The sequence below is a fragment of the Lissotriton vulgaris genome, chromosome 7 (genome assembly GCF_964263255.1).
Source record: "Lissotriton vulgaris chromosome 7, aLisVul1.2, whole genome shotgun sequence".
NCBI lineage: Eukaryota > Metazoa > Chordata > Amphibia > Caudata > Salamandridae > Lissotriton > Lissotriton vulgaris.
In genome coordinates, this window is record NC_141695.1 from 887,238,379 (window position 1) to 887,259,411 (window position 21,033).

The window sequence follows — 21,033 nt, forward strand, 5'->3', positions numbered from 1 at the left end:
AGTGGTCCTAGGGACCACTACCTGCCTCCAAAAAATGAAACGCATCCAGTTTTCCTATAAAGAAAACGGGATGTATTTAAAAAAATAAACTGCTTTATTGAAAAGCTGTCCCACTTATGGAGGTCTGCTGAGACCAGCAGGCCTCCATACCTGGGAGGGCCAGCCGTTCCTAATGGGGTTGCAAATTGCGAGTGGCTCATTAATATTTATAAGCCTCGCATTTCGCGACCCCATTGGGAATCGCAATCGGTGTCTCTGACACTGTTATACATTCTAAATTGTGACTCGCAATCGAGCGCAAATTGCGAATCTCAATTTAGAATGGTCGTACATCTGGCTCCCAATGCGTAAATGTTGCATTGTATGAAAATATAAAAATAAAAAAATGATAGAGAAGCTGTGTTTCAAAGTGGGGACAAACACAAGACAAAGATGAAAAGTAATTGAATTAGATAAAGCAAAGGAGAATTACAAGAAAGCTAACCACTGGTGAGCAATGAGCTGGCACAAATCCCACTGTACGTTATTGATCTGGTCTACAAAACACCTTTTGACAACAGATTGTTGAACGCGGTCAGCAGTTGAGACTTAAAAATAAGTAACAAGTGTATCGTAACTTCTATGAAAGGACCACAGACATTTTAGGTACTGTTGTCTTGTCCATCCATATGTGAACAGTTGAGTCAGTGACCCCTTTTGACATTTTTCTTGCAGTCTTGAGTGGGCCATTGATGTATTAGGAGGGCTGGGTGTGCATTAGAAACTTGCATTGAGGCAGTATGTTTCGAAGTGTTTGTCCCTAAACTTGAATTGCCATTGTTAGGACAGTCTCAGAGTACAGAGAAGGATGGTGTTGAAAATGTTGCCAATACCTAACAAAAAATGTTAACTGATGATGGTATGGACCTAGAATATCAAAGAGACAATCCGTATTTACTGGCAATGATGGCTCTCGAGGAGAACTTTAGAGCCAAGATGAAATTGGTACTGGAGAGTCCTACTTTTTTTCCAAAGAGTCTGATGAACAATAAGTTTCAGTACTGAGTACTTTGACATCCACTTGTAAATTCAAGGATTAACATGACAAAATTATCAGAGACAAATTAATTAATATTCAAGTAGTCTAAAAAAAGTTCAGGCGAAACGTCTATGTTCTTGCACCTTTTTTAGGCAAAGCTGTGAAGAGCGCTGAAATAACTGATAGTTCAACCATATAAGTGAGAGTGTAACATATCAAGAGTGAGACTAGGGGGTCTAGTCATAGTGGTGTAAATGTGATGGTTGGGGAAAAAAGATGCAAGATTATTGAGGTAGCAAAGTGAAACAAAGGACAAGATGAAGATTCTAGTTTTTTTCTAATAGGGCAACTTGTTTTAGGTGGTGTAGCATCAGACCCTTGTGGATATTTGATGATTGTCCTGCAAAGAAGACTCTTTATATGTAGGAAGGTCAGATTTTGTGTTCAGTTATGTAAACACGACACAGTGTTCTCAGGAAAGAAGGTGAGGTTTTGGCTCTGCATGAGAAGGAATGCTCTGAAGTGAGCACTGTAATAGAAGTCTTTAACCCTTCTAATTGCAGTGCCATGTTAATTAGTAAAAACGTTGCTACATGGGCTAATTGCTGTTCATAGAGGAGCATGAAGTTGAATGTTGTAACTCTGGATGAAGTTGATATGTCTCCTATGGGGTACTGTGGGGGTAGGTTCCCTTATTTGGATATTTTATTGCGAGTATTCAGTATAAAGGACGAGAAGCAAATGGCAAAATATAAGTGGTGCAAAAGGAAAGAAAATACTGAGTTGGAAAGAAAAAAGCTTTAGGCATCGTGCTTGACAATCATCATCCCGACCAGGTTCTTTGGATCTGGGAAAATTATTTAGGTTAGTGGAAGAACAAGTGTCTTGCAATGTTTAACAGAAGATTGGGATGCTCGAAGGGAATTGCGCATCCAGTAATTGTTAAAGAGGTTCTGATACCGTCCTGTATGCTAGATGAGGAGCATTCCAATATCACTGAGGGGGTATGATGCAAGAGGAGGTAAGCAGATTGTGTGAGGCAGACATCGTAGAATCTATACAATAATCAAAATTGGTGAGCCCATTGGTTTTAGCGAGGACATTCAAGGGCAGAATTAGAATGTGCATAGATATGAAAAAACACAAATTAATTTGGATCAGTAGACAGTCTACCCACATGCATGATAGAATAGCTACTTTGGGAGAGGCTGATGTGATCTCGAGACTGGATCTGTGTAAGAAGCACCACTGAAAAAAACCTCAGTTCGTCCTCCAGGCACTTGACATCATTTGTAAAACTTGAGTAGGATTTAAGCAGAGATTGATTGAGGGTGCAAGGCAGGTTACATCTTTCAAAATTGCATACTATTTTGATGAAGGAACCATTTTTGACTAGGATAATATTTTGAGGAGACTTGACAATTCTCAGTAAAGCAGGGTTGCCTGGGGAATTAGAGCAAGGCCAGCTATGAAAAGGAGGAGGTGGGAGGACAGGGGACAACCCGGTGGATTGGTTTTAATTGTAAATTCGAGCGGATTTAAAATGTATATTCTGTTGTCCATGTTTCTTGCTTTCTCAGTAACCTGTAATTGTTGGGACTCATTGCCACTGCCACTCAGAAAGGAAATTTTGAATGAAATCAGGGAATCTGGTTCGAGATTAAAGCTTGAAGCCACAAAATAAAACTAGAGTTGAGTGCAGTTATTGTATTTATTTTAGCAACACCATTTCTGGCACTCCACCACAAGTTCTCTCACTCACACTCCCAAGGTCATAGTGAGAGCTTGAACATTCCAGTCAGTCAAACAGTTTTTAAACTAAACAAGGGAGGCATTATGGCAAGTAATGCCTGTGACTCTTATTTACAGATCCTAAGTAGTATCCTACTTCAGTATGGATAGAGCAGCTTTATAGATATTTCTTTCTAGTCTCAACTTCCCTTAGTTGTCTCATCTTATACAACTGGGCAGTCTAGACAGCCAGAGTTGACTCCTGACATTTCCAGGCTCCAGTTTATTCTGCAGGGCTATCTTATTTCTTTCTAATGAGTGGTTTTCTCTTATCTATTTTTTTCAGGTCGCAGGCTGCTAGAGGAAAGGAGAAAGAACGAGATGGCATAATTGATTCTGGGATAAGGCTGGAGCCTGTCCCAGGGCTGCCAGGAGGTGAGTGGCCTGTTTCATGGTGAGGTCATAAGTGAGGGAGCGGCAACTTGTTCCATAATGAATGAAAAAGATTATTTATAAAGCGCATACAGACGCCTAAATGCTTCATTGTACTAGAACTGTTTGAGGACAGATCAAGAACTTCTACATCCCTAACAGAATAAATACAACTTCAGAGCGTGTCTAAATGATTAAACATTTTTATGTACCACGGATAAAAGAGAGAATTTTCTTTAAAATTCTAAGTTGGAGGAAACATGTGAAAACTGCAGAAATGATTTACCTGAACCAAGGTAAGTTCCTTATTAAACAGAAATTGTAGGTACCAGAGTTAATGGATCCAGGAGAAGACCATGGGTCTGCCTTCTACTAGAACCTCGGCCTTTGACCCGTAAAGTCTCAAATTGCAGTTCATGCAACTCAACATTTCTGAAAGGATTCATGTTCGGTCCAGATTCTCCCATAAAAGTTTGGCAAATCTTAGAATAAGCTGGTTATCATCCAAATACAAAATTATTCAGCTGTAAAAATTTCTAATAATGTTGGCTAGCTGTCGTAAATGTTAGAGACCTGCCGATGGAGATGAGCCTTAAAGTACTCCACATGAAGATATAACAACTTTACAAGAAAATAGAGTAACATCAGAGAGCTTTTTCTGTTTTGTAGAAAGGAGTTGCAGCAATCTCTAGCTGTTCCATTTCACCCCACTTCGTCCAAACACTTGTTCCATATCAAGAGATCCACTACTTTGAAAGTGGCTGATCAATCAAGTAGGATGGATCAAGTCGAGATGCCACAATCTAAATTGGCTTTTAAATAATTGCCCAGTGTTATTAAAGCTGCTTTTGTTCCCAGTCCTACATTCCATTTGACTGTCGTCAAGGAGATGATATTCATCCAGATATTCCACTAATAAAAGAAGCAATTTTTCTCCAATCTTGGAGACTGCCTGCAGTGGAGACCAGAGTCTATAATTAGCCTAATCTATGAGGTTAATATGAGTTTTTTCAAAAGTGTCAATCCTGCATGGAAATAAGAGTATAAAATGGTGCGGATTGCAGGAATAATAGCAGTGGAAATAGACTTAAATTTCTTCTTCAGGGAAATATCAGGGGATCTAGATTCTTGAGAAAGTAACCCAACTCACTACATTTAGCTCAGATAATGTAGGTAGTGAACTCACTATGACATTAATAGGTGGCTTGGAAATTTAGGACAGCGTGGTTAATTTTCATTTTATTTCCTCCAAATTGATTGTACTACTTTTATCGGTATCCCTGCTTTTGTTTTAGTGAAGTGTGAAGGTAACTTATCACAAAATAATTGTGTATTGGGTTGAAAGGAATTGTGCACTCGGTATTTGAGAGTTTTTAAACCACTTGAATTAATTTTTTTGGACAGTTGGCTCTTGATGTAACAGAATTACACAAAATGGAGGTTTTAGCATTGGCAAGTGATGGTTTATAAACTCTCAGGCGTGCTCAATAAGCCAAGCATGTCTGCACAATGTTTCCCTCTGCTTGTATTACTTTTAGCCTCTCTTCCCATAATTCTGCTGAGAACCATGGATTAACCTTATGCCACCTAAAACTAGTAGTTGTTGTAGAGACGTTCAAACGTACTAGATAGACAGAAGTGATACCAGTTGTTAAGTAAAGCTTCTTGACTCTTTGATAGATGTTTTTCTGCCCATAGTTGCTTAAATAACCCATCAGCCTTTGTAATATCAAACTTGGTCTACGCACAAGTGGGCTTCGTGTTATTTAAGTGGAATGGATAATACCTGATTTAAGCGAATAGGAATTGTGTAAGTAATTAGGAAGTGATTGGTCCGAACGAGGGACAAATGTTTCTGCTCAGTAAATAAATCTGGAGGAGAAAAAGGTATGTCCTGCAAAACCAAAAGCCCTGAATCTGACATTGCTCCCATCAAGTGTGTATGGTGACTTCCTATTGGAGCCGTATTTGCTCGATGATTCCAGCATGGCAGGTCCTGACAGTGATTGCTAGGTGTTTGGCAGCTGTGGCCCCCCACCACTCAAATTCAGACAGATACCGGAGAAAGGCAGTTGTGACCTCCCCTGGGCTGATTGGTCAGCGAGAATGTGTCCTTTGCAGTTATTGCCTTTCCAACTGCGACCCACCTTCTTTCTACATCTGTGGTGGCAGCACTAGATTATGGTCCTCTGTTGTACGAACGGACAAGATGATTGTTAGATCTGTGTAGCCTTTTGGTGGCAGTTTTCAGCAGGGAGGCATACCCTTGGCACATGTCACTTCTAGTTACCACTCTCTTAAGTAGTCACTTTCTCTGGGCTTTACTCGTGCTGGAAATGGGCTGGGCTTCTCCTCCTGGATAGTCTCTTCTGCAGAACAGGCAGGCTCCTTCTAAGCTGTAGGCAAACCCTCGGCTTCTTCAGGGGAATGTGAAGACCTCAGGTGATGTCACTTCTCTGGGAGACTGGCTGTCAGGCAGACACCAGCCCTGGTCATACAATCCTTGGGGTACTATAGGGAGTTCACTCTTCCTTGGTCATAATGAACTTGTAACTGTAACAAAGTTAATTTATTTTATTTATTTATTTTATTTTGAAAGTTTTATATAGCGCGGACAAGATCTTTGCAGATATCAGAGCGCTTTACATAGAAGGGGTACATGAGGGAGCATAGTCAAACAGATAAGTAAAGCTAATAGTACAAATAAGTGGATGCAAAGCCAATCATATAAATCAATAAGACAAGTAATACAAATAGGCAAAGGGGTCAAACATGTAGTACAGATCGGTGCAGAGTCTTTAAAGAGTTCGAGATAATAGTTCAGGTGTATTTAGCCATGAGGATGGCTTTTACTTCTTTCTTAAAGATTATGGTGGAAGAGATGAGCCTGGTTTCGGGAGGGAGTTGGTTCCAGATCCTGGGCGCCATTCCTGAGAAGGAGCGCTTATAGGTTTTTTTCCTTCTGGAATCTTCGAGGTTTCAGCAGAAGATTGTTTGTGCCTCTAGTGTTTCTAGCTCCGCCAGAGATTGTCAGCTTCTGAGCGAGGTATCCGGGTGAGTTCAGGTGTACCGCCTTGTGTGTAATGCAGGCGATTTTCAGATGTGTTCTGGCTTCAAAAGGTAGCCAGTTCAGGGATTTCAAGTCAGGAAAAATATGAGAGTGCTTTTTTGACCCAGTGATGAGTCTCGCTGCAGCGTTTAGAGAAGCTCTTAGGGGTGCAGTAGTAGTTAGGGGGAGTCCGCAGAGGGCGATGCTGCCATATTCTATTTGAGGGATGACTAGTGCTTGTACTGCGGTTTGGAAGTCTTTGGCTGGGGGGAAGGGTTTAAGTTTCCTCAGAGTATTGATTTGGAAGTTCGCTCCCTTGGTTGCCTTGCTGATATGTTGCTGCATGTTGAGATTGGTGTCGAGTGTTATGCCTAAAGATTTTGCTGAGTCCACGATGGTGGGTTGGACATTGAGTGCGGTTAGATGTTTAAGCCAAATTTCAGTGGTGGAGATCTTTGCTGGAGGTGAGATCAGAAGGAACTCTGTTTTCAGGGCATTGAGTTTGAGATGATTATCGGCAAGCCAGGATTGGGTGCTTCTGATCGTTGAGTTCAGGAGCGAAATGTCTTTGGGGGATTGTAATTTGAGATAAAGTTCGGTGTCATCGGCGTACATGTGAAAGTGTACATTGGATGCTTGTAGCAAGGTGGTGAGAGGTTCCATAACTAGGTTGAACAGAGTTGAGGATAGAGAGGATCCTTGGGGGACGCCTAGCGTTACAGGTATTGGCGAGGACATCAGGTTGTTTCTCTTGAATTTCTGCGACCTGTTGTGTAGAAAGGAAGTGAACCACTTGAGAACAGTTCCAGATAAACCCATTCTTGTGTTTAGTAGTTCGAGTAAATTCTCATGTTTAACGGTGTTGAATGCTGAAGATAGATCAAGAAGGATGAGGAGGCAGGTGTCGTTTTGGTCTAGCATTTGAAGTGCGTCGTCAATTATGTGAGTCATAGCAGTTTCTGTGCTGTGTCCTGCTCGGAAGCCTGATTGAGGAGGGTTGAGGAGATCAAATTGTTCAATGTGTTTAGTCAATTGTAGTTGTGCGCATTTTTCCAGCAGTTTGGCGAGAGTGGAAATATTGGTAATGGGACGGTAATTGTTCAGATCATAGGGGTCGGATGTAGGTTTCTTTAGTAAAGGTGTGACTTGTCCAACTTTGAGGGAGTCGGGTATGATTCCTTGTTGAAGTGAGCTGTTGATAATTTTAGTCTAGAGTGGGAGAAGCAAAGGGGTAAAGTCTTTTACAGCGTTAGCAGGAAGGGGGTCCGTGAGAAGATTGGATGGTTTCAAGGTGCTGAGGAGTTTGCCAATTTCTTCTTCCGAGTATGTGCCAAAGGTTGACCATGTACGATTCAGAAAAGGGGGTGGTGATGAACAGAGTGTCTGAATTAAGCAGACCACTCTTACCCAGTCCAAAGATCAGGGCTTGATCCATCACCGTTATTTATTTCACTGCACCATCCCAGCTCAGAACCTGGCTATATGCAAATCAGTCTGTCCCTGGCCCAGTGCATCATGGGAACAGGGTAGACTAAACTACCAAGCCAATTCTTCACCAGAAAGGAGACAAGCTACCGGGGACCGGTTTCTGGCATTTCAGCCTTCTTCGGACCGGCTTGCTTGAATCCTGATGGTGCACTGAGAAAGGGACTCATGTCTGAGTATACCCTGCCACACCTATAGTGGCCAAAAACGATTCAGAAAAGGGGGCTTGTTTCCTTCCCAGTGAAAGAATTGGCTTGGTAGTTTGGTTTGCCCTGTTCCCATGATGCACTGGGACAGGGACAGACTAATTTGCATGTAGCCAGGTTCTGAGCTGGGATGGTGCAGTGAGCTAAAAAACGGTGATGGATCAAGCCCTGATCTGTTGACTGGGTAGGAGTATTCTGCTTAATTCAGAAACTCTGTCCATCACCACCCCCTTTTCTGAATCGTTTTGTCCACCATAAGCGTGGAAGAGTATACTCAGATGTGAGTCCCTTGCTCATTGCACCATCAGGATTCAAGCAAGCCGGGCCGATGACGGCTGTAATGCCAGAAACCGGTCCCCGGAAGCTTGTTTCCTTCCCAGTGAAAGAATTGGCTTGGTAGTTTGGTTTGCCCTGTTCCCATGATGCACTGGGACAGGGACAGACTAATTTGCATGTAGCCAGGTTCTGAGCTGGGATGGTGCAGTGAGCTAAAAAACGGTGATGGATCAAGCCCTGATCTGTTGACTGGGTAGGAGTATTCTGCTTAATTCAGAATCTCTGTCCATCACCACCCCCTTTTCTGAATCGTTTTGTCCACCATAAGCGTGGAAGGGTATACTCAGATGTGAGTCCCTTGCTCATTGAACCATCAGGATTCAAGCAAGCCGGGCCGATGACGGCTGTAATGCCAGAAACCCGTCCCCGGAAGCTTGTTTCCTTCCCAGTGAAAGAATTGGCTTGGTAGTTGGGTTTGCCCTGTTCCCATGATGCACTGGGACAGGGACAGACTAATTTGCATGTAGCCAGGTTCTGAGCTGGGATGGTGCAGTGAGCTACAAAACGGTGATGGATCAAGCCCTGATCTGTTGACTGGGTAGGAGTATTCTGCTTAATTCAGAAACTCTGTCCATCACCACCCCCTTTTCTGAAAGGTTGACCATGTAGCATTGTTTTTTGGTTCAGTGGGTGCTATGCAGTGGGGTTTGGAGTAGAGGCTTACGTCAATGAGGCGATCGCTCTTTATGTTGTCAGTTTTTTGGGTAAAGAAAGCGGAGAAGTCTTCACAGGATGGGGCTTCGCGCACAGTGCTGAGTGGTTGGGGTTGTTCCTTGGATTGTGATCTGATTAGCTCAAACAGTTTTCTCGGACGTTTTTTTGCTTGGTCGAGCTGGAGGCTGAAGAAATCTGATTTTGAGCGTTTTATTTTCCTGAAATAGGCGTTTCTCTTTTTCTTCAGAGTTTTTAGGTGTAGTGCAGAGGGAGCTGATCTCCAGGTGCGCTCTGCCATTCGCATGTCTCGTCTATCCTCATTGAGACTTCCGTCGTACCATGGATTGGAGATTTTAGTAGAGACACTTTTTAGCTGCAGAGGTGCAGCCTCATTAATTATTGAGGTCATAGCGTTGAGATAGTGGTCAGTCAGGGATTGAACGTCCGTAGCGCCGGTCGGTGCGAGTAGGAGATTGCATCTGTTATGAGGCAGAGAGCTTGGGTTGAGTTTTTTCATGTCTCTTTTCCAGACTTTGGGCTTGGAGGATTGAACCGGGTTAAGTTTAACTTTTTCATTGATGAAGAATGTGACAATATGATGATCTGACCAGTCACAGGGTTGGATAGACTCGAGTTGGATAGAGTCCTCTTTGGAGATGATAAGGTCGAGGATAGAGCCTTTCTCGTGGGTCGGGCTGTTGCATATTTGGGTGAGGTCAAGGGCATCGAGGAAATTTTTAAGACTATTTACCACCGCGTCATTGCGATCGTTCCAGTGAAGGTTGAAGTCGCCAAGGTATATTTGGGTGAGCTGCCGTCCGGAATTGGTTGAGATCATATCCATGATTTGTTGAGAAAAGGTGAGGTTGTCCCTGGGTGGGTGGTAAATGCTGTGAAGAGAGCATATCGGTTTGCCCTCACTAATAATGTCGAGGCAGATGTATTCACAGGATGTTGGAGGTGGTAGGGAGGTGGAATTGACTTTCAGAACAGAGAGGTTGTCCCTGTAGATGCATGCGATTCCACCACCTATTTTGCATGATCTGTCAAGCCTGATGATGTGGTAGTTGGGAGGAACCAGAATGTCCATTATAGGTGACGAAGATTCAGTTAGCCAGGTTTCAGTCAGGATGATTAGGTCAAGGTCCAGCATTAGGAGGAGATCAGCAATGGCGGCGGAATGTTTCGAGGCCAATCTGCAGTTGAGGAGAGTGCATTTGAGACGGGGTGTGTTGAGGGTGGTAGAGGGTTCTAGAGAGAGAGGGACTTTTCTAAGGTTATTGGGGATGGAGAATCTGCTGTTTAGTGTGGGGGGTCTAAGGGGATTTGAGTATATCGTGGGAATGGTGAGGTGTGAGGTGGATGTGTGATTTTGGGGGGCTGGGTCGTAGGAGCGGAGGAGGGTGAGTGTGTCGAGGTCCGAAGTAGGGTTGCAGGTGCGACGAGGGCGGTTGTTGCGATTGTGAGCAGGGATTGACGCCCGGTGTGGGGAGTGTTGAGTGAGGGTGTCAAGCGGAAGGGTAGGGGACAAGTTGGGAGGGGAGGTGGGGGTGGGTGAGGGGTGTATGGGGTGTGTGGAGAGTAGTTCTTTGATGATGTGAATGTCTTCTTTGATCTGGATGAGGGTGGCCATGATCTTGTCCAACGTGGTGGAGGTGGGGGTGGCGGGTAGGTGGTGGAGGTGGGGGTGGCAGACAGAGGTGAATGACTGACCAGGTAATTAGCGTGCAGGTGGGGGAGTTGGCTAGTGTTCGTGCATTGCTGCGTTGTTAGTGTACGGGATGGTGTTGGGGAGGAGAGAGGTTTTGGGCGGGAGGGGTGTGGATGAGGTAGGGAGGAGGTTGGTGGTATGAGTGAGGGCATTGTTGGTAGGCGGAGAGGTTTTGGGCAGGAGTGGTGTGGATGAGGTAGGGAGGAGGTTGGTGGTATGAGTGAGGGCATTGTTGGTAGGCGGAGAGGTCAAAGTGGAGGATGGGTGTCTGATAGTAGTGGTGGGGGTGCAGGAAGGGTAATGGGGGCTGAGAGTGGGGGGGGGAAATGGGATTGGAGATGGTCCTGTTGTGGGGAGGGGGGAGTTAAATTAAGAGAGGAGGTGTGATCTGCGTAGTTCGTTAGAGGGTAATGGGGACAGAGAATGGGGGGGATAAAGGGTGGGATTTGTCGTTGTGCATGTCGTTCTGGTGCCGAGCTAGGTTAGATGTGTTGTGGGTGGGAGCTGTGATGTCAGGGGTGAGAGGAGTGTTAATGTCAATTGTGCTGTCAGGTGTGAGAGGAGTGTTAATGGTATGCGTGGAGGTCCGAGGGTTGGTAGGAGGGGTTGGGGTGTGAGTGGTGTATGAGGGGGAGAGATCTGTGTCTGTGTTTGAGGCGTGTGTGGTAGCTACCTGGTGCTGAACTGGGATAGAGGGGTTGTGGGTGAGAGCTGAGAAGTCGGGGGTGGTAGGTGTGTCTCTGATTGAGGAGCGTGTAGTAGCTACCTGGTGCTGAACTCGGTTAGGAGGGTTGTGGGTGGTGGGAGCTGTGAGGTCAGGGGTGGTAGGACTGGAGGAGATATGAGTGTTGGTCCGCGAATTGGAGAGGTGCTCTTTGAAAGTGGGGAACAGGTTGTCTAGTAGCTCCAGGTTCCGGTCTGTGGATTGAGATAGGACAATCCCGTTATTGTAGATAGTGATGGTGGCTCTGCCTGGGAAGAGTTGGGATGGTGTGATGGAGAGAGTTAGTCTGTGAGCGGATTTCCTGGTGGTGTAGACGGTGAGTAGGGTGAGGAACGCTTTTCTCCATTGAGCTCTGCGTGTGGTGTGGAAGGTGATATCGGTGTTCAGGGATCCATTGACCGGTGAGAAGTAGGTGTCGGCAAAGGGGGTTTCAGGGTGGGACCTCAAGAAGTTGTGTTTAAAGCGTTTAGCGGCTTTTTTGGTGAGTGTGGATGGATAGTTGATTTTATATGTGTGCTTGCCGATGGGATACATGTTGGGATGGCGGTTTAGGTGGGTATGGGAGGATGAACTATAGTGATACACATGTGCAAAAAACAAATACAAACAGTAAATTACATGGAACAACAGTGACACTAGTGAGCAACCAACATAACCAAAATATGAGAGGTAGCAATTGGTGTAGTCCAGGAATAAAAAGTGAAATGGGTGCAGCTTACAAAAAATGAACAAAAATATATGAGGTGCAATCCAGGAATGAGAAGTGAAATGGGTGCAGCTTCCAAAAATTGTACAGAAATATGAGGTAGCGATCAGTGCAATACAAGAATAAAAAGTGAAATGGGTGCAACTTATAAAAATGTACAGTATACAAATAGAAGTATAATACTAATGATATACCGAACCAAAATACAGGTGCAAACAAAAAGCAACATGAGTCAAAAATGACACTAGTGAGCAGCCAGAAGTATATGAGGTAGCGATCGGTGCCTTAAATACAAGTAGAAGTATAATACTGCAATAAAAGGCAGACACTCGGTATTTGAGATTATTCTAAGAGGCCAGTTCTTAGGGTATGGTCATATATTGAAAAAGACTAGTCCATGATGGCCGCCAAAGAGAGAGAGAGACCAGTCTAAAATGGCCGCCAAAATAGGGGAGATAGATACGATACTCCTCTGTTAGTTGCTGTTGCTTTAGGAACAGGGAAGGGCAGATTCAGTTTCTATTTGAGCAAGCCCAGCTCCTATCTTGCTGGGAGGGAGTCTTATCTCTATTTTGGTGGTCTTGTGTGGAGGAGTCAAGCCGGGGAGCCTCGTGGGCATCGAAGGTACAGGAGGGGATTTATTGCTACAGTTTTATGGCCCCAACCATTTTGAACAAAAGAAATGTGTACAAGCGAGCGGGGTAGATAAATACCTTCAAGTTGTATTGTTTCTCTTTCAAATGTGTCCATGCTGCTCTTCACACAGCCCTTTTGTATAGCGATGCTTATCAGAGCAGATCACAACAGGGATGGCTTTAAGAAAGTGCATCTAAAACATGGGCACAATGGATTGTGAATTCTCTGCGGCTGCCTGCCATCATCCTTTCTGAGGCACTAATCAGGTATAGACAATAGGCTAGGCCTTTTCTAGAAACTTCCTCACCTTGAACAACATCTCCTCACCCCTATCTTCAACAAAACAGCAGTGCTCAGGAAGAACTACCAAGCAGCCCCTTGATAGCAAAGTCTGCATGGAAAGGTAGCTCGATCTCCAGTCTCCTATTTTTAGTGTTTACATCATTCCCTTTCTACCACAGGAATGCAGGCAGTATACTTCCACTGCCTGGGAAAACTCTTATCTTCTGGCATGCCAAACCAGGGGCTTCCAGAAGGGATCCTGCGTATGAGGCATTCTCCCGATGCCACCTGTAAAAGTGACATGTTGACAAGTGTAAGACTCTATGACTCGGTCAACACTTCAGTTTAGATTTTGCCTTTCGCTTACTCATAACCAGGACTTACTGTACCACTAAATTGTCAATAGAGCGTGGGCAATATGGATAGGTTATGTATCTACCACAGATGCTGTCTCTGTGTACTAGATTTACGCTTGATGCCCTTCCTCTTTGGGAGTTCGTTTTGAAATAGAAATGCTTTAACCGGGCTTTAGATCTGCAATAATGAACTGACTGAGACAGCTGAGCAATTTCTTTTCTTCTCTGTTATACAGGAGTTCAAGGAAGCATGGGTTGATTAGTCTACTGTGGGTAATGATAGAAACATAATAACTGATGCATTTGAATTTTGCTGCTCAACAGCTAAAGAAATTATGACATGCAGTGGTTATGTATTTTTGCCATCTTAACACACCAACCTGAGATTAGCGATGTAGCTATCCAGACTATTAGCGCTCTCATAATATAATAAGAAGCAGTGCTAATGCTCTACAATAAATGGTTACATCAAAGTGAGGTCCACAGTTTGAAAGGAAACTGTTTATGGATCTATGCTTTGCACGTAACTAGGCTCACGCCCAAGCACTTTTAATTTTCATTGTGATATGCTGGATTCCTGTTGTGTGCCGAATAAATATGGACAATGGAATTGGGTGTTGCAGACAAGGCACTCTAATCAAGGTTGCAGTTTTATATTGTTTTGTCAGTTTAGTAAGAATTAGCAATAGTTTTATTCAGTAAAGCAGTACACTGTTTTCGAATTATGTTTAGTTCACTCTAACTTTTACATTCCTTACTGTGCTGCTTTTGAATATATCCTTCTTAAATGGATGTTTCTGTGCATTTTCTTTTATATCAGAAGCAGCCTATTCATATACAAATCTAGTTCAAGGTTTCCAGTATGGATTGCCCCCATTGGTTTTAAGTAAAGTACTTTGCACTATTTTATTGTTCCACAAGTTATGTGCTTTTATTTACTATAGTTGTGATGGAAGGTTCTAGGTCTTACGTTGTACTTAATTGCCCACAAACAGTCTTTGTTCATTGGGTTAACGTGTTATGGAACTCCGGTTTCGTTTGCGACTCCAGAGGAAGAGGGAGTAGTCAGTCATAATAATCGTTCCTGTGTTAGGTCTCATCCCAAGTAATTTGTGAAGGGCTGATTAGAAGGTGGTTTTGTAAGTGGTTAATGCTGTCCATCTAGCATGAAATGCACTAATCGTAGCTAAAGTTTATTTTGCAAATCTGTCCTGATTTTGCTAACTGATCACATGTATTCTGCTTTTCCACACATATAATTTGTTTCTTATTCAATTTAAGCCGTTCTTGGACTCTAGTCTTAATCGTTTTCCACTGTATTGTGGGTTGCAAATGATTTTAATGTACTGGTTTTGTACAGAACCTCATTATCCCTATAACTAAGATACTCTCTTGACTTGTGTTCTCTAATGGATTTTCTCCTTATTGAAAGGAAACGTGCCAATTGTATTGATTTTGTCATTCAATTGTTTGATGTTTATTGAAAAAGGATCAGAAGTATATCATAATGATTAAGATAATACAGGGTTCCATAGTAGTCAGGAGGGGCCTCTTGGCACTGGATAGGGTCATGTGACTTGCATTTTCCAAAATGGCAGATAATGTCTTGGTCAGTGAATAATATAAGTTGTTGAAGCGGTACCAGGGACATGTGTGTGTGATCACTTTGCAATGTTGCACAATTTACTTGCTGCATCATAGGCAGTTGCTCTGTTTCTTCCATCACCAACTCGGGATTTCATGGCTGCTGCTTCAACATAGTCCCATGAAAACTATATCTTAATATCTCTTTGTCTGTTGCCTTGTATTTGAAGATCAGAAAAGCAACCAATTGGAACACTGGCAAGATCTGTTTAACGTCGGTGTTGAGCCTTTGGGTGGGATACTCTTCTTGTAAACATGGTATTGGAAACCGTGTAGAGACAGTCTTTCACCATTCAATCCGTGGCAGAGTTACTTATAACCTGGGACTAGGTACACTTTACAACCTTTGGGTCTCCATTTAAAAATTATCATGAGCTCCTATCCTTTGATTTGTCTCATCTGAGTGGGATGAATTTCCCTATATGGTGACAAATGTTTAGCCACTTTTGGGAGATGGGAGGTGGGGGGGTGTAACGAGAAAGTGGGGGTCCCTTCTTCTGCTCTTTTAGTAATATGCATGGAGTCTGATGTTTATTTGTTGCCTATATATTTCTGACATCGTAAATTCTTCTCTCCCACAGCGCTTCCTCCTCCTCCAGCTGCAGTGCAAGAAGAAGAGGCTTCCCCCAACTTTTTCAACCTCCCTCCCAGTGCCCCTGCTGTTGTCAACATTGCCTTGCCTCCACCTCCCGGCATTGGGCCCCCTCCTCCTGGTTGGTCTATTTTCTACATCTGTTTTAGTCCTCACAAGTGCAGACATGGAGTAAAAGGCATAGCACGGCCATAATTTAACATACTGTGTATAATCATACAATTCACTGATTGGAAACAAATAACAATTTGCAGAGCTTGATACATCATAAATGTTTCTTGCTGTGCTGCCTACAAAGAGGTTATTTACCTGATACTAATATTCCATTGCTGATTTCCAGTTGAATCGCATGCTTCACATCTTCAGTCTGTGTCTCACCTAGTGTGACAGGAAAATGCTAATTATATATAACGAGTATTTGTGTATGCATACATTAGCCATTTTCTTTGGAGGCGCAGTGCACTGGACTCCCTGAATTGCATGGTTCTGGCTTTTCCTTTGCTTCCTTGTCGATCTGTGTTGTGTTTGGTATTGTGATCTGCTAATTCCTTAGACCGTGCCCATTGCATGCTGTGAATTTTAAGCCTTGGCTTCAATTGTAGGAGTACCATAAGTTGTCATGTTAAATTGGGGAGTAGTTACGTAACAATAACATTTTGAAATCACCTGCTAGATAGTAGCAACGACATGAGTGTGATCTGTTCAATACACAAGTTGAATATTTTCATTAGATTGTGGCCGTGCGTCATTGAGTCGATGCCAGTTGATAGATCCAGAATGGTAGGATTGAAGAAGCATCATTAATGGGGATTACAGTTAATAAAGTCATAAATGTTACTGGGGATTGATAGCAAAATCACAGACTTTGTTTAATGTTGAATGCAAAGCTTAATGGTGGTGAGATACAGGAAGATCCTCTCAGTAGCACTTTGTAGTCCAATGCAAAGAGACTAACTTAAGAAGAGGCTTTAATGGCAGAAAAATTCTGGGTTTGATGATTTGGAGATATAGCGGCCTGAGAAGGCACAAGAAATGTTTGTGGTGCAGTAGATCTGTGCTCTTGAAGTTCGTGATACAGTGGGATACAATGAAAGACGGAATGGTGGCGGCAGTTGATAAGTTCTGCAAGATTTGAATAATGGTTTAGATTTTTCAACAGAAGTAGGTAGCAAATAGAAAACAAAGGTATTGTCTGCTTGTGATGACTTATTGCCAGTTTTACTAAGTTTAGAAGAGAATTATGTAATAGATGCATTAGTTTAGAACAGAGTGATGTAATAGATACATTGTACCAGATTGTTATTCAGTACATTTGTAGTAGAGAAACAGTTTTATAGGTACCTGTAACTCTTATTGACCCTCTTGCACTTTATCATATTCCAAAGTGCCTGCTAGAACACTAATAACCTGGCTTCCCACAAAACATTCACACCATGATTAGACAGATGGTTTGCAAGGTCATCAGTAATGGGTGGTGTTGAGGTAGAGAGCAGTCAAATTGATTTAGATAGGTGTTAAGGGATTAGAATATAGGCAGCACGCGAATCAATAGATTTCTCTATTTGCAAAGCCATTTGGGTGCTGAGATTACAGATGGTGGACATTTGTGTGATTGGGTTGGGAAGCTTAGGGATACAGCTGTGCAGATGGTGTATCCTGTTAATGGCAAAGTAAAAGTTACTAAAAAATTGGTATGTGGAATTTAATGACTGTTGCCTTGTTTCTTGCAGGCTTTGGTCCGCATATGTTCCACCGCATGGGACCACCACCTCCCTTCATGAGAGCACCTGGTCCGATTCACTACCCCTCCCAAGACCCCCAGCGCATGGGTGCCAATGCTGGCAAGAACACCAGTGCCTAGCATAACCTCATGAGGAATGGATTTGTGTGTCTCCTTCATTGAACAGATCTCATGTAGTCTGCTGGAAGCAGACGTTGGACTTGTTGGTCACGGCATGAAACCATGCAGGCCATCTCTACCAGCAGTATAGGACTGTTTCTGTTACTTGGCCTTGGTGAGGCTAATATTGCCAGCATCTTTGACAGTGGCTCTGAATATTTAATACCAGCTAGATACCGTTCATTGATGCTTGCTAGCTTGTTGCTTGCCATCCGTATTTAAGGCCAGGCCACAGGCGTGAAAAATACTGAAAACTGTGAGTTGGTTACTTTTTTAATGTAAACATTGCAGAATGACAGCATTTACGAAATCCTGTGATTAAACTCATTTTTCAGGAATTTTTGGTATTTGCTGGCACTTAATACAATGAAGTGTAGACGTTGTGGCTCAGTATGCTTTGGCATTGTTTGAACTCTTTCATCCTTGACAAACACAGGTTACCTTCTCACGCCTAATGATCATTTTTTTATAAATATGTGAAGTTTATTTGGTTTACTCAAATTAGCCACTGGGGGTGCGTTTGGTTTTCCTGTATTGCTCTGGGCTCAATCCTGCTACATCCACAAGCTGCTGCAGCGAAATGGTAGGTCCATTGCAGCACTAAAGGTAACCCTTCTTTTAGCAGACCCTTCCTGGGTCCTTTTGAACATGTTTGATTTGTGAACCAAGCCCTAAGAAATATGGTGCGTATGTATTGAGAGTCTATTTTTAAATGGCAAAAGAGAATATTGGTATTGGCTTTGTGTGAAGTTTTATCTTGACTAAGTAGCTTCTTCCATACCCTTTTATTACTCCTTTGCCAGCGCCTCCATTTAAAAAAAGAAATTGTTTCCACTTTTCCTTATGGACCGGCTAATATGCCCTTATTCCAATTCAACTGTCCTTCTCCAAAGATTACATTGCCCTATAAGACCACTCCTTCCAGGGTGCCCATCCTTAGCATCTAGGTAATGGGTCGATAGATTAATAATATCTTCTTGAAGTGCATTCCTTGTTTTTTCCAGGAAGGGCATAGTAGTTGTGCTTTGCCCCCCATGGACTTTCAGCCCCTCACAACTTACTTTGCCTCCAAATGTTGTTCAGTAGACTAAATGCATTACCTTTACAGAATCACTGATTTACACACTCTTGCTTCGTTCTCTCACACCAAGGAATGATGCCATTGTATCATGTGGGTGGACCAACGGAAGACCTAATTGTGGTGCCTGAACATTCCTTTGGTTGCTCTTTGGCCACTCCTAGGTGGTCTTGTGACCATTTGAAATGTATAAAATGGTTTGTATGTTTGTAGCATGTGCTGCTGTACATATTCCTGCCATGCATGACTCCTAAGCTCACAGAGCTGTTCCCTTGGAAGAGTAAGCTGATCTAGAGTACGAGCATGCTTTGAAGCCTCCCACCACCTCTCAAGCATAAGAGACACAAGGACAGGGGTAACACCACCCTCCCACATGTACTTCATCCACCAGCACCTCCATCACCATTTCCATATTCCCACAGGGCTCCCCACACCCTGCTCATTGGGTATGCAGCCCACAGAGCTTTCTATCCAATAATCACCAATAACCTGTGGGAGTCCAACTTCCACAAGGTGAATATGCATGTCCTCCACGAGGAAGACGACTTCGTAGTGGAGACATTGTCCAGGTCCGAGAGGACGCTACAGTTCCTCCGAATGCAGAAAGGTATGTATAAGTCAGCTATAGGCCCCTTCAAGGAACCAGTCAAGACCAGGGTGGTAACGCCCTGGTTGGAGAAAGAAATATGCCGTCCCCCCAACAACTCTGCCTACATCAGGGGTCGGATTTCTCCTGATTCCTTTGCCATACATACCGTCCACAAGCACATTGATGCTCAGGCCATGTGCAATGCTCCCCTGCCCTACAAGAAGAGCAATAAACTGGATGCTGCTGGGAAGTGGGTTACGGTAGGAGCCACAATCCACTGGAAGTTGGCTACCTCTGTAGGCATCCGCTCCCGATATGACCGGGCGCAATGGGATGAGATGCAGGAGTTAGTGAAGCATTCTCCTGAAGAATTCAGAAAGTGGGAAGCAGTTACTGGCAGAAAGAAAGGCTGGTTCCAGTGCAGCTTTCTACTGCGCCTTAGATACTGTAGACACCACTTCTCAAGTGGTCAACACCAGTGTCGTCCAGCGCCATGCATGTCTCTACGTTATTAGCTTTAAGCCCGATGTCCAAAAGCAATTGCTCACCCTGCCCTTCAAAGACATGTCTTCAGTCCGGGAGTTGACTAGATGATATAAAAGCTTAACGTGGACACTGACCAAAAGCCCTCCACGGCATGGGTGCCCTTCAGACTTCAACCTCCCGGGGCTTCCTTCGGAGACATATGGTGGTGGATCCAAGACAACTTCCTACCAGAGGCAACTACAGTCTTATCATAAGCAGACACAGAGGTTATACCAGGGTTGCCTACAGGGGCACCAACAAAAGGGGCAGTGAAAAGGGAGGGTCTGGCAAAGGAGCCTCCACCTCAAAACATTGATTTCCCCTGCAGTCACACACCTGTCCGAGACAGGCTGTAGGGTTTTCTTCCTCTGCAGGAAATCACATCAGACGAGTGGGTTTTATCAGTGGTTTGCCATGGCTACTGCCTAGAATGTCTAACCCCTCCCCTACATTCCACCCTGCAATCATGCCCTTAGCAGAGAGCTTCTGTAGTAGGGGATCTCTGTGTATAGTCCTAATCTGTGAATAGTCCCGCCCATGTGCAGGGACCCCAGAGCAATCAAAATAGTCTCTTAAGTTGTCTTCTTCTGCAGTCCTGCATAGACACTTAAGAGAAAATGAAAGACAAATAATGCAGCCTGACATTAATAAGGCTACATTGGCCAGCACTTCATCCTGAAGTGAAAAAGGATAGCCAAAAATATAGAAATGTACACATTTTACAGAGTTTCACACATAGAGAAACTCCCCTTCACAAAAAATCCGTTGTCATCATAGAGAGGAAGGGTTGGACAGACAAGCCCCATAGGCTGCCATTATGTTTCTGGAAAAGGGATACTGTGTCTTTATGGAACCCTCCAGAGACCCTCTGTATCCCAGGATGCACAGCCAAAGACAAGTTACTTTCAGTTCTTTTTTCCGGCTCCTGCTAGCAGGGCCCTGGAGCATTGAGCTCTACCTTTATAGGTATAACTTCAATTTTTGGAGCTTTTTGATACGTTTTAGTGTTTCACTCTACGTCTGTTGTCAAAATGCCAGCTTTATTTGACAAGTGCCCTGAGTGTGGCAGGAAGAAGGCCAAGTCAGACTCTCAGAGAGTGTGTATACTCTGTCTTCAATCTTCTCATATTCCGGACTCCTGTGTCATCTGCAAGTCATTCTCCAGGAGGACCCTGCGTGACAGGGAGAAGATGCGTCTTCAAGGCCTGGAGCAGAGAAGACATCAGGATGCAGATGGGACATCGGGCTTGGAGGGAATCTATTTGCTTCCAGTTCACGTGAATCGGCCTCTGGGGGGCTCCCCAGTCACAAGAACTCCCAGAAACATCATCGGTCCTGGTTGCCGTCGATGGCTACGACTTAGACGTCGAAAGGTATGA

General features: G+C 43.7%; 1 protein-coding gene across 1 annotated transcript in view; it reads left to right on the top strand.

The window, feature by feature from the left end:
• The window catches only part of RBM22 (RNA binding motif protein 22), an 82,412-nt gene extending 64,612 nt beyond the window's left edge, over nt 1–17,800 (top strand). The window contains exons 9-11 of the mRNA XM_086931294.1: nt 3,096–3,184; nt 15,552–15,683; nt 17,293–17,800. Of these exons, the coding sequence (XP_086787420.1) occupies nt 3,096–3,184; nt 15,552–15,683; nt 17,293–17,423 (352 nt within the window). The 3' untranslated portion in view covers nt 17,424–17,800. The remainder of the gene's footprint in view (nt 1–3,095; nt 3,185–15,551; nt 15,684–17,292) is intronic.
• The last annotated feature ends 3,233 nt before the right edge of the window (nt 17,801–21,033 follow it).